Raw genomic sequence first — 24,884 nt, forward strand, 5'->3', positions numbered from 1 at the left:
CCAACTCTACAATTCAATGATTCTATTCATAACACTGTTCCTTTCAGAATGATACCCACTACCAATCCGCTGAGAGTGCTTCAAAATATCCCCCTCCCATTTTATCCAGGTTGCGAAACGAGGATTCACTCAGAATGCTTTCAGCTAATCACACTGCTGCTGCCGTTGCTGCAAATCTGAGAGAAGCTTAGTTAACATACCATTCCAGACACTGGGTAGGAAGCAGCAGAAAGAGCAGGCAGGTTGTGCCACTTTTGTTTAAAGCAGAGGCAAGGAGCCACAACAAGATTTTTGTTTTCCGTGCTGGAGGGAAAGACTCGCTTTCTTGCAGTGCCATGCAGAACCCCCCTGCCTGCCTTCAACATCTCCATTTGTCCTCCGAGTCCCCAGCCTTGCTTTCTTCCCCTGCCACACACTCACTTGTGTATGTGTCAACTCTGTGTTTGCTTCCATATAACCTACTTACTGAGCTTTCATCCTGCTTTGTTTGCAGGGCCAGCTCACCCATGACAACAGGTGAGATGACTGCCTCAGGCGGCAGGATCCACAGGGGCAGCAGATCCTGATATAGATCTTTATTCCTCCTTTGTTCCTGATGTAGGTCTTCAATCACCCCATTTTTCTTGGTGGGGAGGAGGGCACCATTTGGTGGTTCACCTCAGGTTCCAAAATGTATTGGGCTGGCCCTGTCTGTTTGTACATGTTTATGGAGCTATTTATTGAGCATTCATTTCTTATTCTTTTGGCAGGGAGGTTACACAATGGCGACAGTCTAGAAGTGCCCAGTGTGTGTTTCTGGATTAAGTGAGTTTGCCTCTTGTGACCTCTGGTTCTGCGTCTCCCTAGCTCCAGTTGCTGTTAGCTGCCCTGCCCACTGCCCACTGCCCTACCAGCTCAAGTGAGCAGAAGCCACCACTGTTCACCACTCACAACCATTCACAGGTTCATTCACCCTAAAGGCAGCTTCCATATTGAGCTAAGGATAACCAATTTAATGTTCAAAAGTCTTCAATTGTGTGTTTACCTTTCAGTGTGTATTAATCATACACCATGTGGGAATGGACACAGAATGGACCTTTCTTAATTTTGGTTCATCTCTAAACAGAAGGGTTATAGTTGGGGATGGGGAGAGGGAGGGACATCTCAGTGTCACCAACATACAAGGATTTCGGAGAAAGTATTTACCTTTTTAGCTAAGGCATTCCACACCTGTATAAAAGTTACAGAGTATGGGCTGCAACAGGATGCATACAAATGCACCCCAAAAACACCTCCACAGACACTGTTAGAGGAGAAAAGGGCAATTTTGTAGAGTTCTAAGTATGCCAAGAATGGATCAAAGGCAAGCAGGAATATATGCAGCCTTTTAGAAACGACTTAGGACATTAAGACCTGGGTTCTAATCCTTATTCAACAACAAAGTTTCCCAGATGACAAAGGGGTGAGTTTCTCTCCGCTGTTGTGAAGATGAAAGGACAAGACAATGTATGCTACCCTGAACTCTGTGAAGGAACAATACAATAAAAAAATGTAACTAAATATTAATTTGACTTCTCACAGGATCTACATTAAATTTGTTCAGGTGTAATTCAGTGCATCCTCACCCTGCTATGTTTTAATAATTTTACGCATGTAAAACGCAACCCAAAGTCTCTCTGCCTCAGACCAATTTCACGAAATAGGAAAAACACCCCTTTTTAAGTCAGGAGCACCCCAAAACTTCCCAATCTCGGGTCTGGGACACCAACACCACAGAGCAGCTTGGCTGCCTATGCACACAGAACCAGCCTTTATTTGAGGCCAGACTCGAGAATAACGCGGCCAGCGACGCTAGACAAGAAGTGAAGGCAAGAGCCTGAAGCTGGACTCACCACCTTTCAGTGGTCGGGCTGCAGGCAAAAGGCCGAGCAGGGAGCGAGAAGGCGGGCTCCCTGCCCCACAGCTTTGGCGGGAGCGACCGCAGAGCTCCCCGGAGCATGGCTTCTTCTCTCTCTGTCTGTCTCAGGAGATGGTGGCTCGGCCAGCCGAGGCTCTTTCCTTCCCAATGTGCACCCCGCTCCCGCTGCTCCCCACAAGACAGACAGGCTGAGCCGTCGTTTTCCAGTTGGCAGAGCTCACTCTGCGGCCAATCCCCACGGCGGAGGGAAGCAGGACCGCCCCTCGAAGGCGAAAGAGCAGCTTATGGGGGGTGTTGTTGTTATTATCTTTAAACAGTTCTCCCTTTGAGGGGTGGGGGAAAGGGAGCCATTGCTGGATGGGTTCCCCCCGCCGAAATGGCTTCTTGGGAGCTAGGGATGCGGGTGTCAGGGCGAGGAGACAAGAACTGAGGCTTAAGGGAAGTTAAGGAAGAAAACGACATTGGCGCCGTGAGGGGAGCCGAAACGCGGTGGAGGCGCACCCAAACCTAAGACCAACTCTTTCGTATTTTAAAAAGTGCTTTTCCTCCTGCGCCCCCTCCCACCCATTGTAAGCGGTCCATGTTTTTATACCCGGTAAAGATAAATATTTGGGTGGGGTTTAGGAAAAATGACTTGCTTCCTGCAATGAGGAATCTCAAAACCTTGGGAAGTATACACGAAATCCTGAAAATGGCCGTTGGAAGCCAGCTTCTAATAGCACACTGAAAAATATGATGCATCTGTGGCATCCATGGACTAGGCGCTTGAGGGAGGCGAGGGGAATTACTTGGAAGCATTACTTCCAAGTAATTACTTTGAAGCATTGCTTCCTCCCACCCCGTAGGAAGCTGCCATATACTGAGCGGCACCATCGGTCTATCTTGCTCAGTATTGTCCGCACTGACTGGCAGCGGCCGCCCAGGGTTTCAGTCACGAGTTTTCCCCAACTTTGGACCTGCTGCATGCGAGGCAAAATGCTGCGCCGTTAGCGCTTAACACCCTAATAATTATTTATAGGTAGCTATGAGTTGCCAAATGCTCGAAGTGGCGCTTTAAATGTATGGAGCGTTTAAGTAGCCGTGATTCTACACTGCTGCTGCTTCGAGAGTGAGAAAGACGTTATCCGGTGCTTGAGTTCTCGAGGCACCGTTACTTTTCGCCCTTCGCAGAAAGGAGCAAGTCCGAGCAGGGTCTTGCCCGGGCGAACGCAGCTATATCGAGACGCCTCTTCCCCCAATCGACTTCCAGCTCAGGATCCACCCACCGCCGGCCGCCCCTTCCCAAGGATATAAAACGCGCGAGCGGTTTGTTGCGCTCTCTGTGCCTCTTCGCTGGGGCGCGCTGCGTTTGTTTGTTTCGGCGGCAGAGGAGGGAAAGTGCAGTTCCCGACAAGGATCGACAGGGCGGCGGATCATGGCACCTATTGGAGGGACCCCGAAAAACAAGAAGGTAAAGCCGCCGGCTGCTTGGGGCTCTTGCTTTTGTTGTGAAGAGAAGCCCCGAGGTGTAATAGAGCCACCAACCTTAGAGACCTTTCTCTGTCTTCGGAGGGTTCGGGCAAGAGGTGGTCGATTATCTCCTGCAAGGCGTCATCGAGAAAAAGAACAACGGTGTTTTAATAGAAAAGTTGTGAGCGAGAGAGAGGGGTCGTTTGGGGCTTTGCCAATAGGCAGACCCTGGGGGCTTCAAGAGGGTCAAAGGTGAAAGTCCGCTCCACGAGTTGAGGTATAGAAATAGACACCTCGGTCTACACCCGTGGTTCCCAACGTGGGGCACACGCCCCACAGGGGGGCAATTCGAGAATGAGTTATTAACAGTGAATGGCCTTTTAGGCTTCCTCCATGTGAATAGGAGTTCACTTTTCGAATAATAAGATATGAATCTTCATTGTCATTAGAAAGCTTCACTAGAAGACTCATTGTTAATTGCTTTCATAAATGTTACCCCTGTGATTTCAAATGAATTTATCTAAATATTTGTGTTACTGTTGCTTGGTCATGTATATGACTAAAACCTAACAGGAGAGGTAAAAGTACTCTTAAACATTAGACCTATGAATAATATGCCTGTTGGAGAATGGAATATGTATGGGTGTTTTAACTTGCACTGGACTAGCTACTTTGAATCTGCACGACAAAAACTACAGGTTATATAAAGTATATGTTTGAAGGAAAGTCACATGGGGGAAATCTGAAGAAAAATATTATTTGATCTTATCAATACAGCTTTTATGAAGATGGATAATCTAGCATATGATACTAGATAGTGTTCAGAAATACAGAGATAAAAAAGTAGCACCAGTCAACCAATAAACATCTCCTTGGCCATGATTTTGGCAGTGTTAATGGAGAAAGAAAGGTAAATCTGGGCAATGTTATGGATAGAAGAACAAAAATATTTGACTACAGTGGAAAATGTGGGCACCTCTTGCATACAAAGCATGGAAAATGAAGAGAAGTGTAAACAATGCTTGGGCAGGAGATTATATTGTGATACTGTTTAGATTTAGAAAGGCTGTGTTGCGAATCATGCTGCCCAGAAAGCCTCACATAGAGCTAAGAATGAGAGACACTGTCATGTTGCTGTAGCAGAGAACTATTCTTTTGCAAGAGTTTATAAATACGGTATTTGCATGTGTGTGTGACCAACACCTGGCAAAGCATTTGGTGGAAACTTCTGTAAAATTTTTACTTAAGCAAGAAAGGCAATGTGCCCCATTCCAGAACAGCTGTTTCCTAACGGAAGGGTGAACTTTTTGGTGATAGGGAAATGCAATGCCTATCAGATTTGTTTTTAAAATGTTAGCGTCCAGATTATATGTTCCTAGAACATATGGGCAAGTGTAGTGTGTAACATGTGCACTGTTAGACTCAATTCACACTGTCTTCGCTTCAGAAGCTGAGTTTTATGAAGCAGGTCTGGTAAATCGTGAAGCGGTTAATAAAAAAGGGGGCACAGACATTTAGGGAGAGGTCAGTCTGAGATTCAACAGCAACTGTCACTGCAGCTATGAAAAGAAACACAGGACAGCTGTCACTAGTGCCTCAGTTAACTATGACTGAGGGATCACAAAAAGAGCCGTTCAGATGGCAGCTCAGGCAATTGTCAGCAAACTTTTTCCTAATAAATAGCATTACATACTCAAGGGGAAATAATACTTTGAACAGGATCTGCCATCAAGCACATAAGGGAGTAATAACCCAAAATGACACCTTGTCTTAGGGAAGGGCATAGTTTAGTATAGGAGCTTCTATCCCCAGGATATCCAAGTGGGACTAAGAAAGACTCCTCCTTGAAATCCTGCAAACCACTGCCAGTCAGTGTAGAAAATTCTGAGCTAGATGGATGAGACTTGATATAAAAACCAATATACGACACAAATAGGTTCAAGTCTACCTGGTCGCCTAAGAGGTGTTAGTATGATATACTATAAATGCCGTCAGTGGTAAGAATCACCTCCAGACTAAGTATTTTACAGAATGCAAATATTGTTTTTCCTTTTAGGCCCATAATAACTACCAGATATGTTTCTATAGACAAAGTAATAAAATATTTTGTACAAATAATTTTTTATAAATATATATATGAAGTTGCTGTAATGGAGAGGATTTCCAAGAAGTGGTGATAATGAAGTGCCAGGAAGGGTGAAGACTGAGTTCCTTTGACCTATCAGGGTCTCAATACAGTAGTCCTCTTAAATCATGAATGAGTAATTTCCATCCTGGAAGCTGAATGTGACCATCTACATATTTCCTGTAGTTTTTGTCGTGCAGATTCAAAGTAGCTAGTCCATTGCAAGTTAAAAAATTGTGCTCTGTGAACCCAGCACACAACTGGTGAATTTAGTGGCTGTTGTAACAGTCCTGCATTTAAATAATAAATGCAGTGACACAAAATGACTTTGTGTGAGTTTTAGAGGGTTGAGTAATAAACTTGGCATAGTCCTCCTGGCAAGCATTCCCTTATCAGTGGGAATGATATAAAACTAGCACACAGAGAGAGAATTAAGACAGATGTGTTGGCATGGTTGATGATAGCTGCTTTCTACATTGCAATCTACCAGTAGAATCTTACAAAGTTTCTTCAGAAAATATCAGCTCTCATCTGTGGCTCCTAGAAGCTGCCAGTATGTGACAGCTTCAGGAACAGCTTCAACGGGCAGGCTAAACCAGATGAGGGTAGCCGATGAGTCTCAAACCCTTGGCAAGTTAGGGACTTCCCTTACATGCAAAGACAGACTGTGGCGGATTGAGTGGACAAGATCAATAGTGGGTCCAGCTGTCAAGAAGGCAGCTTCTGCATATCCTGTAGAGGGAAATTAGGGGCATATGGGGCTCATCAACTTGGGAAAGTAGCCCATCTGCTTTCAGAGAATGAAAACTCTGATCCTAAACCTCCGCTGCCTTGTGTGATATCTTGTGGAGAAGATAAGGCTAAGGAGTAAACTCTACACAAATCCATTATGGAGACTTAAGAGGAGTGGATGGTGCCTTGTACGCCTCCTTCTGGCAACTCCTGCTGCCCTGCTGGAATCAGCCATATTGCTCTGCTTTCCTTTGGACAACACCAACAAGTGGGGTCTTGTCTAGGCATCCCAGGACCTCCATACACACTGCCCAAGCTTGCACCCCAGGAAGACCAGCGGCTTAACTTTATACGTTGTATGAAATGTTAAAGTCTTTTATGATTTTTCTCTTCCCCGTGATATAGTGTATTTATGTATATGTTTTCAGATATAAGTTGCTTGCAGACGTTTTAGCTGAACATTCTAAAATATTATATGAACACTAGGTAGTTCTTCTTCTAGGGTATTCTTGAACGTCTAGATGCTGGAGAAATTGTGATTGGTGATGGAGGATTTGTCATTGCTCTCGAAAAGAGGGGATATGTAAAAGCTGGGCCTTGGACTCCAGAAGCTGCTCTAGAACACCCAGAAGCAGGTTAGTTTAATCTGCAATGTATACATTATGAATTGTGTAAAATTCCCAGTTGTAGAATACACATTGACCCCTATGCTTGATAAAGTTAGTCATGATAAAAGCTGTGACCCTAAACAAACTTACTAGGGAGTAAACATCATTAAATACAATGAGTAAGGCTATAAAGTATTGTGCTTTATGCCCCTTGAAATCAGTGGAATAAGTCAGGTGCAATTAGTTCACATCCCATTTCATTCAATGGACTTAATCACAGTCCACCTTAGCTAAACAGGAGCTGTTGGGCACAACACACAGGCCAATGAAAATTGGTTCTATTCAACAAATTTTAATGGGCTCTTTAATGGGCACATTTTCTGATTTATACCTGATTTTGTATTTTATGACACTTTGAACTGGTTATTACAGAAATATTGCTTTAACATTATATCAGTAATATTTAACCTTTTTTATATTTTTGCAATTTCGGGACTGCCTTAAAATAAGGATTTAAAGTATACTGTTTGTTATCCTGTGTCTGAAGGCATCTATAGGCCTTTGAAGATGGGGTCCTGGATTTACAAAGACAAGGGGATGCAAGCAAATACTGTGATAATCACAAAAAAGCCATATTAATGTAATCAGTGGTCCTTTGGTTATCCTCTGCTTCTATCAGTAGCAGACAATGTGGTGGGATGGCACTGCTCACCTGACCTCCGGTCATTACATTGTAGATATTTACCAGGAGGGGGATAGTGGCTATGGTGCAAATGCATTAATGGGAGTATTGGATTGGCTCTGCCTCTGCATTTGCACCATGCAGGCTTTGCCAGCACTTCACCCCTCTACCTCCTGGTAAGCAGCAGTGATGCAACTAACAGGAGGTCAGGTGAACAGTAGTACCCCACCACATTGTTTGTATCTGATGGTGTCAAATATTAGGTGTTCTGGTACCATTTTCAGTAGTAGCTTTATATTCAAAATCATTTGGCAAAACCTGTACCTCTTCAAAGACAAAACTGTCCCTGCCACAGTATGGGGAGAGTGAAATTAAGCCTGACGCTACTACTTCTGTCCACCACTACAGTGTTCCATGTATCACTCCAACTCCTTCAAAGTAAGGCAAGATTTTAAAAATGCAACAAACAACTATTTCACAACTGGGGTGTATTGCGAAAGTCCCATACCAGTCAGGCAAACAGTGTTCTAAGTGTGAAATAGATGTGACATTAAATCATTCTTAAATTACATTTTTATGGGTCAAAATGGGGGGGGGAGGGGTGACAGAGAGTGTCAGATGTGACCTTGAAACTGGATAGGAAACCAAACAGTCTTGAAGTGAAGAAACAGAGCCTGTTTTTCTTGCCTTTGGTTAGAGTGCGGATGGTGCCAGCTATTGCACAGTAACTGCTGTGGGATTTGAGACAGCTATTCTGGCATCATAATTATAAACACATGTGCTTGGAATTAAGTCCTTTTTATTGTGCCAGAAAATGCTTCCTAAATGAGGTAACGAGTAGAAGTAATTAGTGGCCTACCTGTGCACATTAAGTATCCTGCACTGCAGGGATACCAACATGGCTCCCTGCAGGTGCTGTTGGATTACAACTTCTATCATCCTTGACCTTTGGTCATGCTGACTACGGCCAATTGAGGTTGGGATCCAGTAACATCGGGAGGACACTGCATTGGCTGTCTGTGTTCTATTGTCTCTATAAATTCATTGTAGTTATGGGTGGCACATTTCCCATTTAAAATCTACTTTTGATACACTGCCTGTTAAAAATGCTATTGCATATTGCACCACTAGACTAAGGAAAAATAGCTTAATTGGCTAAAGACAATATCCAGTAGTGGAGAACAGACTTCTATCCATGCAACAGGACTTCCCCTTCCTCTCCTCCTCCTCATGCAGCTCCTTGCATGCCTACTAAAACTGCAGGCATGTCCAACAGGTAGATTGTGATCTACTTGTAGATCACGGGGTGTTCCTGGTAGATCTTTGGCCCCCTCAGTGATCTCCTCCCCGCCAAAAGGGGAAAAAACCTGTGGCTTCCTAAAAAAAGTTCAACAACTTTGGTCCATCCAACGACAATGGGTAGATCACTGCCAGTTTTTTTAATACTGTGAGTAGATCACAGTCATTTGGGAGTTGGGTGTCCCTGAGAGTCTAGAGAAACTGGGGGGAGGAGTGCAGGAGGCTGCAGAGGGAAGGAGAAGAAGGGGAAATCTGCTTGGATAACACTGGATAACACTCTAAGGAAAGGAAAAAATGTGCCTTTCTTTTGCAACTTCAGATCTACCTGGAAGTCGTTCATCAGCTATTATCATATGAATCCAATTTATTTATACTTCTACTCAAGTCAGCATTGTTCTTACTTTTACAGGCAGGAAAAAGAGGATGAGAGAGAGTGTGATTTTGCTTTCCCAAGATACCTCTACAATAGAGATGAACCTTAAACCTTCCTGGTTCAAATCCAATTTTGTCCAACTGTCAGACCTACAAGTGAAATGGTTTAACAGTCTCAGATGCCTTTTGCATTAATCATGTACCAATTGCAAGTTGGGAAATTAATGTGCAGATTTTTTAATTGATTAAATACGCATACCATTTATTAATAAATCAATGGGAGTGTTTCTTTTTAACAGTATAACAACTCAGTTAAAAATGAAGCGAATCACTATGTGTAGGTCATAAAATGGAACATAAGGCAATACCATGTAAAAGGAGCTGCTGCCACAATATTAACATCATATTTGACTCTTCGTTTTGTTTAAACATTTTGCAGTTCGTCAGCTGCATCGAGAATTCCTCAGGGCTGGATCAAATGTTTTACAGACATTCACCTTTTATGCCAGTGATGACAAATTAGAAAACAGGGGGAACTATGTAGCTGATAAACATTCTGTGAGTAGTTTCAACTGCTTTTTATTTTTATTGACAAGGAGAGTTACATGATCTCAACGCAGAAACGTGGGTCATCTTTGCAAGACATAACTTATTAATTCAAAGATGTAGATTTAAAAATTCAAATAAAAATAAAATATATGAAGATTTAGTATACTGAAATGGCATGACAGAGATGCTGCCTGGATTACCTTCCAAAAAAAACAGGGACAACCGCCTGTCAGATGAAAGAAGCAAGCTAGTTACTCTTACTGTACTTATTTCTCACAAAGCACTTTCAAGTTGTTTAATACTGTGGAAAACATGAGCTGACAAGGGCTAAATTTATCAATTAATTGTGACAAAGAAAAGTTTGTATACCCATATACAGAAGTAACTCCTTATATTATGTGCAAGACATGAATAGCCAAGAAGAATGTTTGTTTAAACCTAGTTACTATTTTTTAATCTAGAAACTAAAGTTGGAGGCCAGTTTGTCCTTTGCTCCTCCTTACAGATATCGTAACACTGTGGTTACCTTTCAGACTTGAAAACCATTCCTTCCCCCCAATATTTTCCTCAGGTGCTTTTAAATCTCTCACTTGAGAACATGTCAGCAATGTCAGGACAGAACCAGAGAAGAGATACAGACACTTTTGTCAACACTGAGAGGCACTCTCCGCTTCAATATTTTAAGGATCATTTGCCTATTTTTAGGTAGTTGGTTAGGATCACACATGTCCTCACTCTAAATTACCTTTGCTTGCCAGGAGTGACAGAATAAATGACATTTGCTGCATGATTCCTGACTGTCTGGGTGGGACTACTGATGAAGACCTAGTTAATTGTTGGTTGGTTAGTTGCTTTTGCCAAAACCGAAGCAGGCTGGCTCAATAGCAGCAAAGAGAGGCAAATTATATTTATGTTGTGATTAGAAGGAGTTATTTTCAGGAAATATTTTTGGGACCTCTGAAGATACTATTTTGGACCCAAAAACGAAGCAGGCAAGCATTTACACTGTCTAATAAAAACCACCCCCTTACAAAACTGTACTGTAATGATTGGTAAAATGTGAGACTTCTTAGCTGGACAACAAATGTAACGTGTATTCATTTTTCCTACAATAAAAGTATAGGTATGTGTATGGTGTAAGTCCATACTAATGCTATTTCTGTATTATCAGGGCAAGAAAGTAAACGAAGCAGCCTGTGATATTGCAAAAGAAGTGGCTCAAGAAGGGGATGCTTTGGTGGCTGGAGGCGTTAGCCAAACCCCTTCATACTTAAGTAGCAAGAGTGAAGCTGAAGTTAAATCAATCTTTCGAAAGCAGCTAGAGGTTTTTACTAAAAAGAATGTGGACTTCTTAATTGCAGAGGTAAATGCAACCATTAAGGAAACAGTAAGTGGTGATAATGGGGAAAACGGCTTTTGTGATAGGTTCATATCCAGAGTTTGTGTGAATTGAAAAACTGCTTGCACAATGGGGCTCTGCAGATTTGCAACCCACCTACCCCCAAAGAGTGACCAAGGCATGCCAAAACCGGGCCTAAACCCCTATTGAAATGGATCTAGAAAATCTGTTTCATCCAAGAGTGCCAGAGTTGGGGGTGGGGCACCCCCTCAGGAATTTGTACCCAGGGCCATGTGCCCCTCAGCCCCCCCTCCAATGCTGGAAGGTGTGGGATAACAATGTCTTGGGCCTAGCCTCTGCACAAACAAATCAGAATGAATGCTCAATAAACTGATATCATATAGCCTCCACATAAATTTTACATGAACAAATCAGGATAGATGCTCAGTGAGTAGGTTGGTAGAACCCTTAAACAGATCCCGTGAGGTATAAATGAGTTTAGTATATGACGAAAGATACTCAGCAAATGCAATTTTTGGAGGGAAAGTTTTGAATATTTAGAAAATAACAGGAATCCTCATTTCCCTCTCCACTGGGCTGGGAAGGGGAAGCACTGGCTTCAGCAAAGGTGTCTCCCAACTGAAGGTGAGTGGCCCACTGGTGGAATTCTTCTGGCCATTGGAGGGCAGCAGAAAGCCTTGAAATATGGAGCATTCCAAAGGTGGGGAGGGAGCAGAGCTAGGCATTAGGCCCCTTGTGGAGTCGATCAATGTGCCAGTCTGGAGCTCCGGCAGTGATCAGGGCTAATCATAGTCCACCTCCATTTCATCACAGCCACCATGCATTGATATGGGGCAGATGCAACAATGGCTCTGACCCTCCACAAAGCCCTTTTGTCAGGGGGTAGGGTTTTTGCATTGTATCCCAATTTTTAAAAAAGTACTTTTTCTTTTCGTCTGTTATTTGTTTCTGTCACATTTTCACACCAAAGGTAGCATTATGCTCTGAACTCTTTCTCTCTCTCTTCTCTCTTACTTACTCCTTTCATCTCTTTTTAGTATTTTGAACATGTGGAAGAAGCTGTGTGGGCAGTTGAAACCTTAAAAGAAGCTGGGGTTCCAGTTGCAGCAACTCTTTGTATTGGTCCAGAAGGAGATATGCATGGCATATTACCTGGAGAATGTGCTGTCAAACTTGTAAACGCTGGTAAAATTCTATATTTGACGTATCCATCGTGATACAAGTTAAAATATTAGCGATATGGAGTGAGATGAAAGAAGCTCAGCAAAAGTAGGTGCATGTTTGAGTAGGAAAATATTGGACAAGGTGAAAGGGAAGGCCTGTTGGCTCATAGTGGACCCAGCTTGTGGGGGGGGGGCATTGCCTCATTCTCCCTAATGGACCAATTACTCAAATAGTTCTACTTTTTATTTTAAAATTTCGAATCTGCTTTATTAAGCCTCAAAGTAAAAATGGCATTTTAACAAGTGCTTTGCAAATGACCCTGTCGCCCACTTTAGCTGTTGCAGCACAGAAAAACAGGCAAGTGGCCTCATCCACAGGCAAGTGGGGAACAGCTATCAATCTACCTGAAAAGGTGCACAAGATGCAAATCCCGGCACAAATACTTGAAGCTTGTACCCCACACCCATACTTGGTTGCTTTACAATACCAACAATTCCACACTTAAATTAGGTGGCTAAAACGAATAAGCTTTGGATGGGAGGAACCAGGAATGGGTTTTTGTGTGAAAGGACTGTGAGCCAAAAAACCAAAAACACACACAACCAAATTTCTGGACTGGGAGGTATCACTAAGAGGTACATCCTGCCCTTTAATTCATTTACCTCCCTTTCTAAGGTAGTATTTTGCATGTGATTCCAACCTGATAATTGCCACCTGCCCCAGATTTTAACTTGTCAGAATTAATTTTAAGATGTATTTTAATTAATTGATGTCTGTTTTTATGCATATTGTGTTGTTTTTATGATGTTAGCCTCAGCCGGGGAGGACGGGATACAAACAACAAACAAACAAACAAAAACAAACAAACTTATTTAGTTAGTTAGTTAGTTAGTTAGTTAGTTAGTTAGTTAGTTAGTGATGCCAGCTTGTGGTCTTTGGGTTTGTGGGTGGGAACTTAGCAAATCCCTCAAGCTTGAAGTCTGCCCACCCCAGGTCTAGAGTACATTCATCCCAGTCCTGCAAGGTGTGGATCTCATACTTTAATCTGACGCTCCCAGCATTTCAAAGACAATAAGTACTTTGCTATTTATGTCTGTTTCCATACATGCATATTTAAAGTGCAGATAAAAAAAACACCATAACATCACAAGGGGCCCTTTATACACAGATCACATTAGTTTAAAAACATTGAATTGAAAGATATTGTGAAACACTTCACATCTTGTTCTTTAGGTGCTTCTATTGTTGGAGTGAACTGCCATTTTGATCCAGCTACTTCCCTCAAAACTCTGAAACTCATGAAGGAGGGCTTGGCAGCTGCTAAACTAAAAGCGCACCTCATGTCACAGCCACTTGCGTTTCATACTCCAGACTGTGGGAAGCAGGGGTTCATTGATCTACCTGAATTTCCTTTTGGTAAGACTTTTGTTGTTGCTGCTGTTCTTAGCGTGAAGCTGCGAGAAAAATAGCACTTATACATCAAATAGCAGTATACAGTATACATCAAATATCCAGTCCATGTACTGGAAATAGGCCCCATTGCCTTCAAAAGCATACAGTTGGTCTGGAACTGAAGCCATGTTGCATTGTATAAAATGTATTATTAATTTTTTAAAAATGCACCATCATTCTATTCATATTTCAAGAGTGATTTATAGTCAATTAGATTAATTATAGGGATGCGGGTGGTGCTGTGGGTTCGGCGGTTCGAATCCCCACGACGGGGTGAGCTCCCATTTGTTCGGTCCCTGCTCCTGCCAACCTAGCAGTTCAAAAGCATGACAAAGTGCAAGTAGATAAGTAGGTACCGCTCTGGTGGGAAGGTAAACGGCGTTTCCGTGTGCTGCTCTGGTTTGCCAGAAGTGACTTAGTCATGCTGGCCACATGACCCGGAAGCTGTACGCAGGCTCCCTCGGCCAATAAAGTGAGATGAGCGCCGCAACCCCAGAGTCCGTCACAACTGGACCTAATGGTCAGGGGTCCTTTTACCTTTACTTAGATTAATTATAAAATACAACACTAAAACAGTAGGGTCAGAGTCTAAATATTTAAACCTAAAGATTGCTAGCAGGTAAACATCTATAGCAAGAATAGGAACCATTTATCAGGCCACAGACCATGTTACTCAGCAAAAAGCTATTAGGGGTGGGGTCACATTTCATACATGGGCAGAGCCCAAAAGTAGATAGGGCCAGTTACCATGCAGATCCGCTGAGGGGTGTGTGTGTTATTTTCATCCTGTTTTAGGGCTGGGCTTGATGTCCGTGCTGAGACTGGGATGAAATTGGGCCATCTGCTTCCCAGATGATCTGCAAATATCATCTAAGGAGCGGGAGAAAGCTACTCATTTTCATCCCCATCTCAGTATGCTTAAAGCTTCCCACCCTGGATGCTGAACTGGGGATTAAAAATAAATAAATAGAATCTCCCTGTTCCTCAGATGATCTATTCCATTTGGTTGGGAAAACATGTAGGTAATTCTTGGAACTAGAAAAGAGTGCTGAAAAATTTGTTTAGATCACTTTGTGGAATAGGGAGCCCTACCTAAGAAAAGTCAGTTTGGAAACCGAAAACTTGCTCCCCAAGAGTGGCTATTGTGGCTCTGCCTTATGGTACCTGGAAAGAGACTCCTTGCTGCTGTTTGCAAACTAAATAGTTGTGAATAAATACACAATTGTCTGTCCTGGTTAGCGCTGTCTAAAGAAAACAAACCTATTTTGTAAAACATTTGGATGACAATGGTAGTGTTTTGCACAGATTTTTATCACCGAATGTTCAGATAATAATGAAGTTAAAGTAATTACATATCATTACAGCTTTGGAGCCAAGAATTCTATCCAGATGGGATGTTCACAAATATGCAAGAGAGGCCTATAATTTGGGGGTTCGATATATTGGAGGGTGCTGTGGGTTTGAACCATATCACATCAGAGCAATTGCAGAGGAGCTCGCCCCTGAAAGAGGATTTTTACCACAAGCCTCTGAAAAACATGGCAGCTGGGGGAGCGAATTGAGCATGCATACCAAACCATGGGTCAGAGCAAGGTAAAGTATATTTTTAACTCTGATACTAAAATAACCCACTATATATATTTCTTTTTCAGAAATGCATTGCTTCATATAGCAAATTTCTTGATAGTAGTAGTAGAACTCTATGTCATGGTATAAAACCATGCACACAAGCAGTTTTGAACAGTAATTTTATAGACCTAAACACCAAGATGGAAGTAATGGATGCAGGATATTACTAAACATGTGCATTTAGATCAATACAGTGACTGAGTTAAATACCCTCCAGTTTACAAGAGTACCTGTTATTCAGCCATTGTACAGTAAAGTTTCATTCAGATTTCCTGATGATATAAATGTTGTTCCTGATTTCAGATTTCCTGATGATATAAATGTTAGGCTGGAAGCATTTGCTATGTATAGTAAAGCTAGAGAGACTGAATTCAATCAGAATACTAGCTTCTTAGTTATGTAGTTTCCCCTCATGCTCCAAACATGTTGGGACATTTAGATATCAATTTCATAATAAACTTGTTCTGTTCATACTACTTCTTAGGCGCCCAATGCAGTGCCCATCAAGGCCTTCTGTCCCTACCAATTTTTATTTTTTTTAAAAAAAACCTGTGAGGGTTTTATTTCAGGCCAGGGGTTTCTCTTTTGGGGGGGTCTGTGTTTTCTTTGTTTTGAGCTGTATGTAGATATGTTGCTGGGCCCCTGGGGAGATTTTGTTTCAGGTAGTGGAGGCAGTTCTGAGCATCACCACTTTCATTCTGTGAAATGGGTATTTTGTGGTGCTCATAACAGTTTCTTAGATTTCCAAATATTCTCCCTCCCTGACACAAAATGTTGGGGATTCTTTTGTTATTGTGTGGTATTGCCTTCCTTTTTGTTGCAGCTAAGCCAGAGGGCCACTATAAAGTTCAGCATATATCTGTATCATGGTTGTGAAGGTTGTCTGAGGTCCTGAAACCTCATTTAAATGTCTTACATTGCAATCATTATATAGGTTGCCTTTGAAGTTCAACAATGTGCTGCCTTTGAACATTCAACAATGTTTAAAGCTATAGTCGAGATTTCTGGAAACCTACTATTCATATTCCTGGGGCTACAAAGTTCATTTTAGCCCCCTCCCCCTCTTCACTGTATTATATATGTCAATGTTATTTTTGACCTGGCCTTAGGAGGAAAAGAAACTAGGAAATATGCATATAACCCTTTCAAAAGCACCTGTATTCCAGAAGTGATATGTTAGGGTTTTATGCCTCAATATCCTTGGAGAGGTGGAGTGGGGAGAATTAGCAACAATACAGCACTACCAATGTGCCCCCTTAAGTGTTTGTGGCCCTCGGTGCTAGATCTCAGTGTCCTGGCTGAATGATTACACTATTAATCCCTCTGGCAAGTCAGGGTTGCCACATATCCTCTTTTTCCAGGACAGGTCCTCTTTTTCATGGGTATGTAAAATCAGAGGTGTCATAGTGAGCCATAGTTAAAAGTAGAACACCTTAAATTTAGTTATTAAAACAATCCTTTGCACTGTTAGGTTTACAACCAAAATTATTCTATGACAATCTGTTGATTTACATGCTAAAACATTTTGTAAAATATCTCGTACTGTATCCCTCTTTGATTAAAAATATATTGAATAGGATTTGTCCCTTTTTTAACCTAGGGCTAGGAAGGAATACTGGGAGAATCTCTTGCCTGCTTCAGGAAGACCATATTGCCCCTCACTGTCAAAGCCAGATGCCTGGGGGGTGACCAAAGGGGATGCTGAGTTGATACAGCAGAAAGAAGCAACATCTGAACAACAGCAGAAAGAACTCTTCAAAAGACAGAAATTCAAATCCAGCACTGTAGCATAGATTATTAGCAATTTTGTCTATGCAAAAACAAGCATGTCACTATAATTGACAACTCAGTGGAAAGATCAGACAGAATTTATTAATTGCAAGTTGGAAGTATAATCTCAGAACACTTTTAAAAAATTAAAATGTGCCCATGCTATGTGCTGCACTTCTATTGAATACTCCAACTTATTTGCAGTACACACAATTCAGAGCACGTTCATCCTCTAACCCTATTGAAATAATTGGGATTTAATGCTTACATGTAAAATAGTCCAACCCTAAGCAACTTTTCTCATAATTAAGTCACACTGCATTTAACAGAATTTCCTTCCTAGTGAAGGTGCTTAGGATTTCACCAAAGAACTTGGGTTAATTGGAACTTTATATGGATTGTGCCCATTATCTTAGATGGAGAAGCTTTATCTTCTATTTCCCCCCTTATAATCATAGCACTCTTTATGAAAGCTAAAAGAGATGAATACTTATTTTGGAAAGATATATTTTTCTCAGGATAAGAATAGCTTAAATCATTGCAATTATATAATTTTAAAAAATAAAATATTTCTGATAAACAGCAGACTATTTTCAAAATATTTGTTGGTTTTATTCTCCCAGGCCTGAGATGCCATTGCGATCTCTAAATGCATATTGCAGGAGATCAAATTAAGCTAAAAATTATTCTGCATTAAAAAAAGAAAAGTTTATTAAAAAGGGTTATTTACAGTCCCAATTAGAAACAGAAAAATGTAAAGAAGATACAAGAATATAAAACTCTTTTCTGCATGTGAAATCCAAACATGTAACTTCTGGAAATGTATGAAATCCACTTGGCTTTTCCATTACAAATTAGCAAGAAGTCTTATATAGATAATGAATGAAGTTTCCTCTTGAGCTGCTTAGCTTCCCAGACTGTGGGTGGTATCCAAAAGTGATGGTACTGAAATAATCCACCATTGGAATGGGGAGGAGGCCATTTCAATGACCCCTAAATTCCATGCCCTCTCTAAATCTGCCTCAAGGGTTGGAGGGGGGGTCCCCTCAGGGCAGATTTTTGCCCCCCCCCCCCCCGTATGTTTTTTGAGAGGTGCTATGCAGGAAGGGGAAATGGACAAAAAAAAAAATCCCTCCCTGTTTTGCTGACCAATTCCTTCTATCAATAGATAGTTGCCACTGGATACCACTCTATAACTATGCAGATATTTCTTCACCATGTAGCATCTGTGGAAGCTGATCACATTTACTTTCACCACTCAGCATGATTGATCCATTCCAATATACTTCACTGGTGCACCTGATCAAGAAGTTGAAATAATCTTCCTTACATCTAATCTCGTATGAGGGCTTTGGTACCCGCTTTTAAAAAGGGAGATCTCCATTGCTCACTGAAACTAAGGTCACATGTTAAAACCTTAATGATTGAAAATCATCTGGCATGTGGCTCAGGGCCGGCCTGAGACATTTTGGCACCTGAGGCAAACCACAAAATAGCACCACCCTCCTTGCCAGGGAAGAAGGGCTGAGTGAAGATATACATCAGGAACAAGGGGGGAAATAAAGATCTACATTGGAATCTGCTGCCCTCTGTGGTTCCTGCCACTTAAGGAGCTTGCCTCACCTTGCCTGATATAGCTAAATAAATGACTAATATCTGCTATATACTGAGGGAATTGGCCTATATGTGACATCATTCAGTTCTTTTATATCTAAGAGCAATGTTCTGTATTAATACAAATAAAGATTTACAAATTACCCTAATGTCTTGCTGTTTTAAGAGTGAAATTATATTTAAAACGTGCATTGTTAAGAAAAATGAATAAAGGTACCTAACACAATGTTTTAACATGCTTCATTTGGCACAGAATATTCTTTCTGAATATGTTTGCCTTGCCACCTTTCTTCTCCACGACACATTATAGAACTCTTTTGTAATTGTGCATACACACACAAAAAAGGCAGCATCAATCTTGTAACAATAAAGCAGGAATGGGAAGTTCTGGCCCTCCAGATGTAGCTGTAACAATATATATACAGTTAAACTTCAGTTGTCAAATGTAATCTGTTCCGGACGCCTATTCGGCTTCAGAAATATTCAACAACCAAGGCTTCTGATTGGTTGCAGGAGCTTCCTGCACTCTGGAGAGCCTGTGTGGTGTAGTGGTTAAGAGTGGTGGACTCGTAATCTGGGGAACCGGGTTCGCATCTCCGCTCCTCCACATGCAGCTGCTGGGTGACCTTGGGCTAGTCACACTTCTCTGAAGTCTCTCAGCCCCACTCACCTCACAAAGTGTTTGTTGTGGGGGAGGAAGGGAAAGGAGAATGTTAGCCGCTTTGAGACTCCTTCGGGTAGTGATAAAGTGGAATATCAAATCCAAACTCTTCAAAGCAGAAGCTGCGTCAGATGTTCAGTTTCCGAAAAATGTTCAAAAACTGGAGCATTTACTTCTGGGTTTTCGGCGTTCAGGAGCTGAAACATTCCAAAACAGAGGCGTTTGGGAGCCGAGGTTTGACTGTATATATATCATTCCTGTTCTTTGTCACTGGTGTCCAAAAGGAATAGTCTAATACTTTAGCCGTCAACTACTTGAATCTAGGACTTTACTTCACTTTGTGTGTCTTGTGTCCAAGAAGATGCTTTGCCAGGGTGTTCTGGAGCAACCATAGTTTGTTTAAAAATAATAGCAACAGACAAGTTTTCAAGCCTTGAATGTTTTCAGTTAACCATCCGCTGAGAATTGAACATTTGCTGCACATCCTGGAAGCCAAATAGGGCATTTCTGCAGCAGTTACTTTGAAGAGTTTGTGTTGCCTTTACACACATTTAAGGTATTTGGATTCATTCTTTATTTTCTCCACAAGGAGGAGCTGGCTGAGGGAAATCATATAACACCGTCTCACAATTCTCTGGGGCAGCCTTTAGGTTGGGCATAAGGGTGTTCTGTTCTGGTAATATACATGGTAATAAACAGTCCTTAGGAATATATGCTCCTTAAATCAGGGGTGGGGAAACCTGTGGCCCTCCAGATGTTGAACTCCAGCTCCCCTCATTCTTGGCCATTGGCTATGCTGGATGGGGCTGATGGGAGTTGGAGTCCAACAATATATGGTGGCCCACAGGTTCTTTGCTTTACATTGACTGTATTTTAATGCACTGTTTAGAGAGCCTTCAAGTGGAAAAACATTTACAAGTGAATGTTAATAGTAACAATGGAATGCTGTTCCTGCTTCTTCCTCACTAATGTCTGTGAGCAAGAGTAAATAACATGAATTGCTTATTAAACTGAAATAGATGGCTGCCTCAGAAGAATGCTCCATTAAGCAGTCATGATAATCCACATCCACTCAACTTGAGAAACTTTTCCATTACATATAAAATGTCCATTCAGCCAACAATAAAGTGAATTAAACCAAACAAAATGTGAAACAGGTTTTTTTATTAAAACACACATTAAATTTTTCCTTAAGCTATGCATGGCCATAAACAATAGTGTGACTGTTTCTATATATAGTATTTTTTAAAAAAAACACAAAATCGCTGCACATCTGTTTGCAGTTTGTGGTAACAATGCAACTCTTCCCTACCATTGAGTGAGATAGCATCATGGAAATGCATTAACGTTCTCACTGCACTGGGGTGTACTGAATGTGCATGAGGGTCAGTTTTTAATTAAAGATAATTGAATTCCAGGATCTTCACATTAGAGCAGCTTTTTGGTTGCCATTCTGGGATCACTTCCAGACAACCTGTTCGTTGAACATTCATCCAGATTTGTTTGCAGAAGGTTTGCAGGGAGATGAGACGGTGTCAGCTACTTTTTGAGTATTAACTCTGATTTGGTTGCAGGGTGGTTAGTTGACGCTGAGTCAAGCAAATCTTATCCCATACTTTCCAGTGCATTTCCCCCACTGCTTTTCTTATTGCAAAAAGTCGGGGGGGGGGGTTGGGGGGAGTGGAGGAGGAAGCAGGATTGCTGCACAATAGATCAGAATAAACTTTTATTGTGTAAATTGCAAGCCCAAAACAGTGGCTGTCTAGAAGTGCCCTTAGTTGTCAGCCATAAAGTGAAGAATGAGAAGAAATCGGTAATTCAACAGGGATATCCAGCAGTTACTATCTGATGATGAGCGAATGGAATACAGTAGTATTTGTAGTTCTGCAGCCTCTGTTTCCATCCTTCCTTCCTTGCCCCAAACCAAAGACTGGCGCTTAACCAGAAGAAACATGAGCTAAAGCACTGGTGAAACCCAAGGTGATGCATTAGCACAAAATGGATGTGTTTGTGCTGAATCTTGAGATCAACAGTTTCGGCTTCTTTCTCATTATGTTGTCCCAGAAAGTGGTGCAGACAGCTATGTGGTATTGTGAGGCATTTTGCCTTGAAAAACCATCGTAAGGGTCTTGCTCTGGCAGCAAAGCAGAATCTCACACTCTTTATTTGTAAAGGTAAAGGTACCCCTGCCCGTACGGGCCAGTCGTGTCCGACTCTAGGGTTGTGCGGCCATCTCACTTAAGAGGCCGGGGGCCAGCGCTGTCCAGAGACACTTCCGGGTCACGTGGCCAGCGTGATGAAGCTGCTCTGGCGAGCCAGCACCAGCGCAGCACACGGAAACGCCGTTTACCTTCCCTCTGTAAAGAGGTACCTATTTATCTACTTGCACTTAGGGGTGCTTTCGAACTGCTTGGTGGGCAGGAGCTGGGACCGAAAGATGGGAGCTCACCCCGCCGCGGGGATTCGAACCGCCGACCATGCGATCGGCAAGCCCAAGGTGCTGAGGTTTTACCCACAGCGCCACCCGCGTCCCTCTTTATTTGTAGTTCAGCACTAATACAAAAACATAATCTAGGAAAGCAGGTAACAGGTAATGTACCTAGAAAACATCTTTATAATTATTTTTTCCATCTCAGCATTCCCTACCCCACCCCACCCTACACATCACTAGGTGGATTTTTTTAAAGTACTGTAAAAATGTAAAAGCACTGCCTCCTTGTGGTAAGCGAGATAGTTACAAGAGCAGTGAAAGATAAGGCAATCCTCCCAAGGGATTTATTCCCAGTTAATTAAGTTGTGAACAGTTGCTGTGCTTATTTTACATACATTTAAGCTTAAATTCAACTGCCACAGGTGCTAGTTTATACATTTAATTGCCATTTGGCCCTACTGGTTACAATTTTTCTACTTATATCCATGAGGATATATACTTGCGAACTGAGAATAAGGCTTCAAGTATCTGATTGCATTCACAGTACAGTGGTACCTCAGGTTAAGTACTTAATTCGTTCCAGAGGTCCGTTCTTAACCTGAAACTGTTATTAACCTGAAGCACCACTGTAGCTATTGGGGCCTCCTGCTGCTGTAGCGCCACTGGAGCATTTCTGTTCTCATCCTGAAGCAAAGTTCTTAACCTGAAGCACTATTTCTGGGTTAGCGGAGTCTGTAACCTGAAGCGTATGTAACCTGAAGTGTATGTAACCTGAGGTACCACTGTACTTGTTATATCTTTAATGTGTTCCAATATTGCATCACAACGACTTCCAATCGGGACTTCAATGCCTCATACAAGGCTTGCCAAAGGTCCTGCACAGTCTCTAGCCAACAGGCTTGAAGCCAGCTTCTACTTTCTGAAAGGATCTGCTGCATTACCAAGAGCCCCACAGGCAATTGGGCAACTCAATTGTGCAGTTGATCAAGTCACATATCTACCTGCTCCACACCTAACAACAAATATACTGCCAGGTGGGAGGCTGCTCTAGGAGCAATGGACTGATGATACCTACGCCACATTGTCATGGTGAATACACTCCAGGGACAGATTCTCCATGCATGTACCAAGTGCTCAAGGTCTACTCCCATGTGGCTTTTCAGGTAGTACAGAGCAGACACTCAGCAATAGTGATGTCCAAAGGGGGTATAGCAATGGAAAATCACTATTGTGAAACACGGGAGACTGTTTCCTTCTTGGACATAGTGTGTGTGTGGGGGGGGAAGGATCATAGCCGGGGCCCAAGAAGATGTGGGTTGATGGGATTGTGCTGCTCTTCACAGCAAAATGCATACTGTTCTGTTGCGGCCCATGACATTTATGCGTACACAATCAACATATAATGTTCAATGTTGGTGGGTTGGGGTATTTTCCTGCTGTCCACACTTTGCTTCTTGAATTCCAGGACAGTTTGGAAAGGTGCTAACCATGGTTTATTTAAATTATTACATAGAAATGTGCCCATCTAGAGCAATTCTGTCTACACTGACTAGCAGATGGATTTCAGATAGGGTCATCTCCCTACCTAGAGATGCTGGAACTGGGACGTTTTGCATGCACAGCAGATGCTTATTCACTGAGCTATGGCCATTCCCCAGAGGACAGTGCCAATGTGGACAACAGCAACCAAAGTGTAATTTATTTTCTCCCAGTGGTCTCTTCGGCCCCAAGTTTTAGCATTCTGCTTTGAATCAAATTCCTGGTGTGTTATTCTGATTTTAAAAAAAAATACAGATGAACAAATGTCACCCTCATAATAAAAGCACAATAAAAGTCATACAGTAACCAAAACTGCCCAGACTGTACATGTGGACCTTATCCTCCAATAAATAACTGTACATTATGCAAGTTACTTTGTTATCTGGAAGAGCTGGTGTGTGAACACGGCAAGACAGAGTACAGTTACGCCAAGGCAAATTCACACCATTTAACAGGTAGGTTGCTAGACCTGTTGAGAAGTTCAATGGGTGCAGCATTTACCTGGGTCCAGTTTCTTCTGAAAGGATGTCACTAGAGGCTTATTGACATTTTATAACATTCCCGTGTTGTTGTTGTTTTAATGTATTGCTTTAGCATAGGTGAAGGCACAGTTTAAAACACTCCAGCAGACAAAGGCCACTGCTTCCACATCAGACTTCCAAATAGAATCAGCTAGCAGTGGCCCAAAACAGAGCCCAATCTCTGCTATAACTTTGTTGGATATGCTAAATCATGGTACTAAACTAGTCAGCCAAAGTCATTACCCTCACAAATACAGGATCTCAGGTTTGGAAGGGTACCCAGAGTCTCATCCAGGCTGACCCCCCCCCCAATTAATCAGCATAAGCATCATTAATTTGCACCCCACCCATCTGGCTGGGTTGCCTCAAACACTCTGGGCAGCTTCCAGCATATACAAAAACACAGTATAACATTAAACCTTGAAAAGCTTCCCTATACAGGGCTGACTTCAGGTGCTTCCTAAATGTTATACAATTACTCATCTCCTTAACATCTGATGGGAGGGCATTCCACAGCCGAGAAGGCCCTCTGCCTGGTTCCCTGTAGCTTCATTTATTGCAGTGTAGGAACTGCCAGAATGCTGGATCTCAGTGTCCGGGCTGAACGATTAGACTTTTAATCCCTCTGGCAAATCCATCTTAGGGTTGCCATATGTCCTCTTTTTCCAGGACAGGTCCTTTTTTTATGGGTATGTAAAATAAGAGTCATAGTGATCCATAGTTAAATGTAGAAGTCAGCAAATGTGTCCGCTTTTTTGATCTTCAAAATATGAAGAACAATCTTCTTTTGCTTTCAGTGTCTATCAGGTCCCTCTTTCTTGAGTAGACCTGCTCTCTTTCTTCCCATTCCCACTTTCACCTCAACCTTTGGCCATGTCCCAAAGTCTTGCATTCTCCTTCTTCTGACAACTTTCCTCTCTATTTCTAAAGCAAGTGGCTCTGGTCAGCATCTGGTTCCCTTCTGGATGCCCTCCACCTCCAGCTAAAATTTCCCCTTCTATCTTTAGTCAACATCTTTTTTTCCCCTTGA

At 42.1% G+C, this 24,884-nt stretch overlaps 2 protein-coding genes across 3 annotated transcripts in view; one reads left to right on the forward strand and one right to left on the reverse strand.

Annotated features, from left to right (window-relative positions):
* Positions 1 to 3,049, reverse strand: part of DMGDH (dimethylglycine dehydrogenase) — a 40,723-nt gene extending 37,674 nt beyond the window's left edge. The window contains exon 1 of one of the 2 annotated variants that reach the window (XM_079995428.1): positions 1,875 to 3,049. In XM_079995428.1, the coding sequence (XP_079851554.1) occupies positions 1,875 to 1,978 (104 nt within the window). In that variant the 5' untranslated portion in view covers positions 1,979 to 3,049. Of the gene's footprint in view, positions 1 to 1,871 lie in introns of both variants that reach the window. The other variant, XM_079995427.1, reaches the window with a different exon arrangement.
* A 140-nt stretch (positions 3,050 to 3,189) lies between these two features.
* LOC307226733 (betaine--homocysteine S-methyltransferase 1) lies at positions 3,190 to 18,845 on the forward strand. Its single transcript, XM_079995717.1, has 8 exons — positions 3,190 to 3,347; positions 6,706 to 6,838; positions 9,604 to 9,722; positions 10,885 to 11,076; positions 12,111 to 12,258; positions 13,471 to 13,653; positions 15,054 to 15,282; positions 16,919 to 18,845. Exons 1-8 carry the CDS (start codon positions 3,312 to 3,314, stop codon positions 17,109 to 17,111), a joined length of 1,233 nt encoding a protein of 410 aa, XP_079851843.1. The 5' UTR covers positions 3,190 to 3,311; the 3' UTR covers positions 17,112 to 18,845.
* Positions 18,846 to 24,884: the final 6,039 nt, after the last annotated feature.

This window comes from Podarcis cretensis, assembly GCF_951804945.1.
Source record: "Podarcis cretensis genome assembly, chromosome: 11".
Taxonomy (NCBI): domain Eukaryota; kingdom Metazoa; phylum Chordata; class Lepidosauria; order Squamata; family Lacertidae; genus Podarcis; species Podarcis cretensis.

Excerpts from the sequence above, each read along its gene's own strand:
- LOC307226733 (XM_079995717.1), top strand. The coding sequence starts at position 3,312 with ATGGCACCTATTGGAGGGACCCCGAAAAACAAGAAG. Across the intron at positions 9,723-10,884 it reads ATGTAGCTGATAAACATTCT|GGCAAGAAAGTAAACGAAGC; the intron begins GTGAGTAGTTTC and ends CTGTATTATCAG. Across the intron at positions 11,077-12,110 it reads TGGACTTCTTAATTGCAGAG|TATTTTGAACATGTGGAAGA; the intron begins GTAAATGCAACC and ends ATCTCTTTTTAG.